We start from the raw sequence: 7919 nt of genomic DNA, 5'->3' as shown, positions 1-7919 counted from the left end.
TCGTCCTCCTGCTTCTCGTCTTGCTCATCCTCTGCTTTATCAAGCGTAGCAAAGGCGGCAAGTACTCTGGTAAGCGAGGCCGGCAGCCACCGGGTGGGAGGCGGGGCCCAGGCTCACCTCCCTCAGGGGGTCTTGAAGGCCGTCTCGTTGGCGGGCCCCAGTCCCCGGCCATGGAAGGCCTGCACTTCCAGACGGTAGGAGCTATAGGGCCACGGGCCTTCCAGGACAGCGCTGGTGGTGGTCATGGGCACCCGAGTCTCTGGCAGGATGGCATGGCTGCATGGGGACAGGCAAGGGGCCCCACAGGAGCTTCCGTGTACACTGGCAGCACGTGGCGCTCAGGCTCACGTGGGATGAGGGGTCTGCCTCGAAGTCTTCCCAGCTTCTGAGCACTGCCAAGAGAGAACGGGGGCACTCAGGGCACAGAGGGTCTCCAGCCTGGGGATGGGGCCCAGTGCCCAGAGGCAGGCAGGGGTGGGAAAGGAAGCTGGGCCTTCTCTGTGTCTGTGTCTCAGTGAAGGATAAGGAGGACACCCACGTGGACTCCGAGGCCCGGCCGATGAAGGACGAGACCTTCGGCGAGTACAGGTGAGCCCAGGGATAAGAGTGGGGCCTGGCTGGCCACCTGGCACCACCCTTGCTTTCATATCTGACCCTGTCTCTCTCTTTCTTCCTTGCTGCTGGGTGATGTCAGGTCCCTGGAGAGGTAAGATGGGGGTGGTGGGAAGATACCGGCACAGCCTGATGACGGGGGCCGTTCCGCGGACAGTACCCTGGGGTTCTGCCATCCCCCAGCCTTCGGCCCCGCAGCTCCCTGTTTCGGGGAGAAGCCGACATGCCCCAACCCGTCCCCACACTGATGCCCAGTTTATGGGTCTGCGTCACCTGTAGGTTGAGCACCCACTTCCTTCCTCTTGGCCCCTGGATCCTGGGCATGCCCCAATCTTGCCCCTCTGGTGGTGTGCACCCCACCTGCCCTCCCGGGCCATGGGGCAAGGATGAGGACTTCTTCCTCAAATGAAAGGCAGGTGGAAGCTGGGCCCCGCCCTCCAGCCGGGCCTCCTCCCTCAGGCTAGACCTGCACGCTCCTGCTGGGCTCCCCCGGGCAGCCTCCCACTCCCTCCCGCCCTCTGTCCTCACAGTGACAACGAGGAGAAGGCCTTTGGCAGCAGCCAGCCGTCCCTCAATGGAGACATCAAGCCCCTGGGCAGCGATGACAGCCTGGCCGACTACGGGGGCAGTGTGGACGTCCAGTTTAATGAGGATGGCTCCTTCATCGGCCAGTACAGTGGCAAGAAGGAGAAGGAGGCCACAGGAGGCAATGACAGCTCAGGGGCTGCCTCCCCCATCAACCCTGCCGGGGCGCTAGAGTAGCGCGTTCCAGCCAGGCAAGGCCAGGCAGGGCCAAGTCTGGGGCCGGGCTACAGGGGAGTCAGAGGCCAAGACCCCCGAGCCCAGCACCTATGCTGACCTTGGGACTGAGGCTCCATCCACTCCCTTCCAGGCCTCGGCCCCACCCTCCCGGCCCTGGGCCTGCGGGAGGCTTGAAGTTGGGGGCAGAGGAGAGGAGCTCACTGCCTCTGAACCCCTTCTGACTACCCGGTCCCCACTTTATTGCCAAAACCCAGCTGCACCCCTTCTTGGGCACGCACTGCTTTGTTCCAACTCGGGGACCAATCACCCGCCCACCAAGAGCCTGCAGGGCCGTGGTTGGGCAGAGAGGAAGTAGGGGTGGCCACTCTTCGGACAGCCTGGCTGGGGTTGGGGACGGGACTCGGTGTCCCCACCATCTGCTCCAATCAGGACGGGAGCTGGGCAAGCTGGCCGCGGGGGCGGAGGAGGCCATCTGGAGGGCCCAGAGTCCCCACCTCGCAGTATCAAGCTGGTCGCCACCTTCCTCCACTGCCCGCTCCACCCCACGGCCGGCTTCCCGGAGCTCTGCACACACGCTGCCTTCAGTGCCCACCAGACAACATCCAAGTGGCCTCTGTCACTGCCAGGGCGTGGGGCAGGCACGTTTCCCCGCTGCCCCTGCCACAGCCTGCAGCCCAGGACCCTCTAGCCACCCTGCCCGGTCCGAGTAGAACCCCTCCTCAGCCTCCCCTGCCCCTCAGCCTTGGGAATGTAAATACACCGTGATCTTGAAAGTTTGTGCCCTCGCCTTTCCCCATATGCCACTAGTGTAGGCAGATGTCTGAGTCTCTAGGTGGTTTCTAGGTTTTATAGCAATTAGCTTTGATGATCCCATCCTAGGAAAAATAAAAACAGACACACACACACACACACACACACACACACACACACGGGAAAAAGGAAAGATTGGTTCTCCCAGCTCTGCCGCGCTCCTGCCTGGCAGCTACGGTCTCCGTGTATGCCTTTGCTTGGTCTGTTGATGAGCCCTTTACAAAAAAACAAAAGAAATATATATATATATGTACATAAATATCAGAATTATGACAGGCAAATAAAAACCTGTGACTGAAGACAAGCTGTGTCATTTTACCGAGCACACTGGCCTTAAGTGGACCCGAAGGGCCGGCCCCTGGCTCTCCAAGGGGAGGTCCGGTTCCTTCCCCACAGTTCAGGGGCAGCCCGTGTTTCATCTGCAACTGAGCACGGAAAGCATCTGAAGAGAATTTCTTTCCCCCAGTTGCCCCCTTCCTGCTGCCAGATCAGCCCCCCTGGCGCTTAACCCGAGCCCTTGGCCCTCCCGGCCCCCAAGGCTGAGCTGCAGGCCATCGAGGTCACCCACCTTCCCCAGGCCCTGGCTCCCAGGCCGTGGCCTCTCAGGGCTTGCCTGAGGGAGGCTTGAAGTTGGGGGAAGTTTCTGCATATCTCATTCTCCCGTCGCTGTTGATCAGTCCTGTGGGCCGACGAACATGCTGTCCCAGCTACTAGAAACACCGGCTCTCCCAGCACACACCCCTCCAGTCCTTGCCCCGGTTCCGAGCTCCGGTAGACAGCAAATCCCTTCAAGGCTTCTCCACACTCGTCATCCCGGCTTAACCTCCGGCCGTAGCAGTCAACGTCTGCTTCTTGTCCCCAGAATCAGGGCTTTTTGTGACATAACAAGGAGATGTTTTGCTCAGCTGAAGGTCCATCCCCCCTCCTCTTTTGCACTGAGGTGGGGGCCGGTGGAAAGTGAGCGGATGGGGAGCGTTGAGGCTGGGCCTTCCCCTGCCCCAGTCCATCTCGTCGCTGGAAACCCAGTGTGGCCTGGGAAGGGCTGACTACAGGGCATTTCCGACCCGGGGCCCTGTTCACTCGTGGCACAGAGCCTAACTCAGGGCTTGAACTCGAGACCCTGGGATCGAGACCTGAGCTGAGATCAAGAGTCGGACCCTTAGCCGACTGAGTCACCCAGGTGCCCCAGACTTGGGTTTTTAAAGCAAATTTAGGGGGGCGCCCGGCTGCTTTAGTCAGTAGTGTGTGACTCTTGATCTTTGGGTCATGAGTTCAAGCCTCATGTTCTGAGTGGAGCCTACTTAAAACATTAAAAAAAGGGGTGCCTGGGTGGCTCAGTGGATTAAGCCTCTGCTTTCGGCTCAGGACATGATCCCAGGGTTCTAGGATCGAGTCCCACATCGGGCTCTCTTCTCAGCAGGGAGCCTGCTTTCCTTCCTCTTTCTCTGCCTGCCTCTCTGCCTACTTGTGATCTGTCTGTCAAATAAATAAATAAAATAAAATAAAATAAAATGTAATTTAAAAAATAAATAAAAAATTAAGAAAAGATAAAAATTTTTTAAAAAATAATAAAGCAAATTTAGGTTTACAGAAAAATTGAACCGGCAGTAGAATTCCTCCACAGAGTCCCTTACTCGCCAACCTCAGCGGTTTTCACTCCCGTTAACATCCGGCACTTGCAGTGGGACACCTGTTACCACCCGAGAGCCGGGGCCGGTCTATTGTCCACGAGTCCGCGGCGTTCACAAGGGCTCACTCTGTGCGTTCTATGGATTTGGACAAACGTATAATGACATCAATCCGGCTTTCCCATATCCTACAGAATTATTTCGCTACCCCGAAAATCCCCTAAGAATGTCTTCACCGAGACCTGGCGTGCACGAAGGAAAATGTATAGCTGCGTTTGGACCTGCAAGCCCCTCAGATCACGCTGCAGAACACTGGACAGCTGAACCAAATTTTCAAATTTCCCAACACCGACAGATCAGCTCCGGGGCAACCTACCTCCCCAGACCAGCAGTGCCCCCTCCTCAGAGCTCTGAGTCCCAGGGCCTAGCCCCTGTCTCGAAGCTGCTATGTCTGAGGAACTGCAGCCTACCCATTGCTCCGGGAGTCTGTGGGGGCAGCTGGAACAAAGGACCACAGACCAGGGGCTCCAACAACAGAAGTGTCTCCTGGTTCTGGAAGCCAGAAGTCCGGGATCAAGGTGTCGGCAGAGCTGCGCTTCCTCTCCACACACTAGGGAAAGACCTGCCATTGTTTCGGCTTCCTCATAAGATCCAGACTGATGATGGAGAAACTGGTAACAAGAGTGTGTTGGGAATCCTATCTCAAAAGAGGGGCCGCATGGATGGGTTTGTCTGCGTCTCCAGGCCTGAAAGCACCACTGGGTTTGCGGGACCCGCTCCCCGCAACCCAGTGTTCTGCCTTCCACGAGAGAAGCATGAGCCCCGGCACTAACAGCCCTACAGCTATAAAAATCAAGAGAATTTTTATGGATTTTTATCTATCTTGTTTATTTTTTTAAGATTTTTTAAAAAGAGGGCACCTGGGTGGCTCAGTGGGTTAAGCCTCTGCCTTTGGCTCAGGTCATGATCTCAGGGTCCTGGGATCGAGCCCCACATCAGGCTTTCTGCTCAGCGGTGAGCTTGCTTCTCCCTCTCTCTCTGCCTGCCTCTCTGCCTACTTGTGATCTCTGTCAAATAAATAAATAAAATCTTTTTTAAAAAAGATTTTTTAAAAAAGATTTTATTTACTTATCAGACAGAGAGAGCACAAGCAGAGGGAGAAGCAGGCTCCCCGCGGAGCAGGGAACCCGATGCGGGGCTCGATCCCAGGACTCTGGGATCATGACCTGAGCCAAAGGCAGAGACTCAACCCACTGAGCCACCCAGGCACCCCAAAAGATTTTATTTTTTACATTATCTCTATACCCAACATGGGGCTTGAACTTACAACCCTGAAATCAAGAGTTGCTTGCTCTACCGACTGAGCCGGCCAGGTGTCTCTTAGAAAGTAAGAGAATGTTTAGGGCTCTCATGCAAGTTCCCTGGTGTCTTGCAAGGGGGTACCCATTCTCCTCAAGACCCACCATAACCATCCCCTGTTACCATTAAACCCATAGCCAGGGTCTACTCTCCATATACACCAAAAGAATAGCGAGAGTTTTGATAGTAAGTACTGGCAGAACGTGGGCACAGTATGTGTAAATTCTAGAGATGTTCCGCCAAGGAGGAGAGGATGTGACATTGAGTTAGATGCAATTTATTGAGCTGACGCATTTACCAGGGAGTCTGTATTTAATGTTAGCCTGTGTAGCTGCAAGGGACTCTAACAAGTCCACTTGGTTGGTTGACTTAAACTTGAAGTCAATCCTGGCCTAAATTCAGTGATATCAAGATGTCAGAACAGGGGCGCCTGAGTGGCTCAGTGGGTTAAGCCTCGGCCTTCAGCTCAGGTCATGACCTCAGGGTCCTGGGATTGAGGCCCGCATCGGGCTCTCTGCTCAGCGGAGAGAGCCTGCCCCTCTCTCTCTGCCTGCCTCTCTGCCTACTTCTGATCTCTATCAAATAAATAAATAAAATCTTTAAAAAAAAAGATGTCAGAACAATAGATCATTGGAATGGACCAATCACCCGCAAGGAAATTGAATCAATAATTAAAAAAAAAATCCCAACAAACAAAAGTTCAGGGTCAGACAAATGGCTTCACAACTGAATTCTACCAAACATCCAAGGAAGAGTTAGTACTTATTCTTCTCAAACCACTCCAAAAAACAGAAGAACAAAGGAAACTTCCAAATACACTCTATGAATCCAGTATCACCAAAACCAGATAAAGACGCCACAGAAAAGAGAACTACAGGCCAACATCTCTGACTAACATAGATGTAAAAATACTCAACAAAATACTGACAAATCAAATCCAACAGTACATTAAAAAGATCATTCACCACAATCAAGTGGGATTTATTCCCGGGATGCAAGTGTGGTTCGGTATTTACAAATCAATCAGTGTGACACATCACATGAATAAGAGAAAGGATAAAAACCATATGATGATTTCAAGAGATGCAGAAGAAGCATTTGACAACGTACAACACCCATTCACGATAAAAAAAAAAAAAAAAACTTCAACAAAGTGGGTTTAGAGGGAACATACCTCAACATAATAAAGGCCATCTCTGAAAAAAACTACAGCTAACATTATCCTCAATGGGGAAAAACTGAGAGCTTTCCCATGAAGGTCACGAACAAGACAAGAATGTCCTATCCGCTCTCACCACTTTTATGTAACATAGTATTGGAGGTCCTATCCACAGCAGTTAGACAAGAAAAGAAATAAAAGGCGTCCTAATTGGTAAGGAAGAAGGAAAACATTCGCTATTTACAGATGACATGATACTACATACAGAAAACCCAGAAGATTCTGCGGAAAAAACTACTAGAACAGATAAAGGAATTCGGTAAAGTCCCAGGATACACAATTAACATGCAGAAATCTGTAGCATTTCTGTACACCAATCATGAAGCAGCAGAAAGAGAAATGAAGAGAATAATCCCATTTACAATTTCACCATAAATAATAAGATACCTATGAGTAAGTAAACTTGACCAGGGAGGTGAAAGACCTGTGCCTTGAAAACTATAAACCACTGATGAAATTGCAGAATGACACAAAGAAATGGAAAGACATCCCATGCTCATGGGTTGGAAGAACAGATATTGTTAAAATGTCTAAGCTGCCCAAAGCAATCTGCACATTTAATGCAATTCCTACCAAAATACCAGTAGAATTTTTCACAGAACTAGAACAAATGATCCTAAGATATGGGACCACAAAAGACCCAGAATAGCCAAAGCAATTTTGAAAAAGAAAAGCAAATGGGCGCCTGGGTGGCTCAGTGGGTTAAGCCTCTGCCTTCGGCTCAGGTCATGATCCCAGCGTCCTGGGATCGAGCCCTGCATCGGGCTCACTGCTTAGCGGGGAGCCTGCTTCTTCCTTTCCCACTCCCCCTGCTGGTGTTCCCTCTCTCACCGTGTAATTCTCTGTCAAATAATTGAATAAAATTTTAAAACAAAAAAGAGAGAGAAAAAGCAAAGCTGGAGGCATCACAATGCCAGACCTCAAGTTGTATTAATCAAAGTAGTATGATACAGGCACAAAAACAGACACATAGATCAACAGAATAGAAGAGAATACCCAGAAATAAACCCACAACTCTATGGTCAATTCATCTTCGACAAAGCAGGAAAGAATATCCAATGGAGAAAAAGACAGTCCCTTCAACAAATGGTGCTGGGAAACTGATCAGCTACATGCAAAAGAGCGAAATTAGACCACTTTCCTACACCAAATATACACAAAATAAACTCAAAATGGATTAAGGACCTAAATGTGAGACCTGAAACCATAAAAATCCTAGAAGAGGACACAGGTAGTTATTTCTCTGACATCAGCCATAACAGCATCTTTCTAGATGTCTCCTGATCCGAAGAAAGATCGATGTGCAAAATAGATGAAGAACTTATAAAACTCAACACCCAAAACGTGAATCATCCAGTTAAAAACTGGGCAGAAGACATGAGCAGACACTTCTCCAACAAAGACTTCCAGATGGCCAACAGACCCATGAAAACATGCTCAGCGTCACTGGTCATCAGGGAGATGCAGACCAAAACCACAAGGAGGGATCACCTCGCAGCTGTGGCTAAAACAGAAAACAGAAGAAACAA

The 7919-nt window shown here is 51.3% G+C and overlaps 1 protein-coding gene across 1 annotated transcript in view; it reads left to right on the top strand.

Moving 5' to 3' along the window:
* L1CAM (L1 cell adhesion molecule) overlaps nt 1-2483 on the top strand; it is a 23646-nt gene extending 21163 nt beyond the window's left edge. Inside the window, exons 26-29 of the mRNA XM_032846383.1 lie at nt 7-69; nt 516-588; nt 695-706; nt 1143-2483. Of these exons, the coding sequence (XP_032702274.1) occupies nt 7-69; nt 516-588; nt 695-706; nt 1143-1374 (380 nt within the window). The 3' untranslated portion in view covers nt 1375-2483. The remainder of the gene's footprint in view (nt 1-6; nt 70-515; nt 589-694; nt 707-1142) is intronic.
* Nucleotides 2484-7919: the final 5436 nt, after the last annotated feature.

This window comes from Lontra canadensis, unplaced genomic scaffold (genome assembly GCF_010015895.1).
Source record: "Lontra canadensis isolate GAN:19392208 unplaced genomic scaffold, GSC_riverotter_1.0 scaffold174, whole genome shotgun sequence".
Taxonomy (NCBI): domain Eukaryota; kingdom Metazoa; phylum Chordata; class Mammalia; order Carnivora; family Mustelidae; genus Lontra; species Lontra canadensis.
The sequence above is the reverse complement of the archived record's forward strand: the minus strand, read 5'-3'. Positions and strand labels throughout refer to the sequence as shown.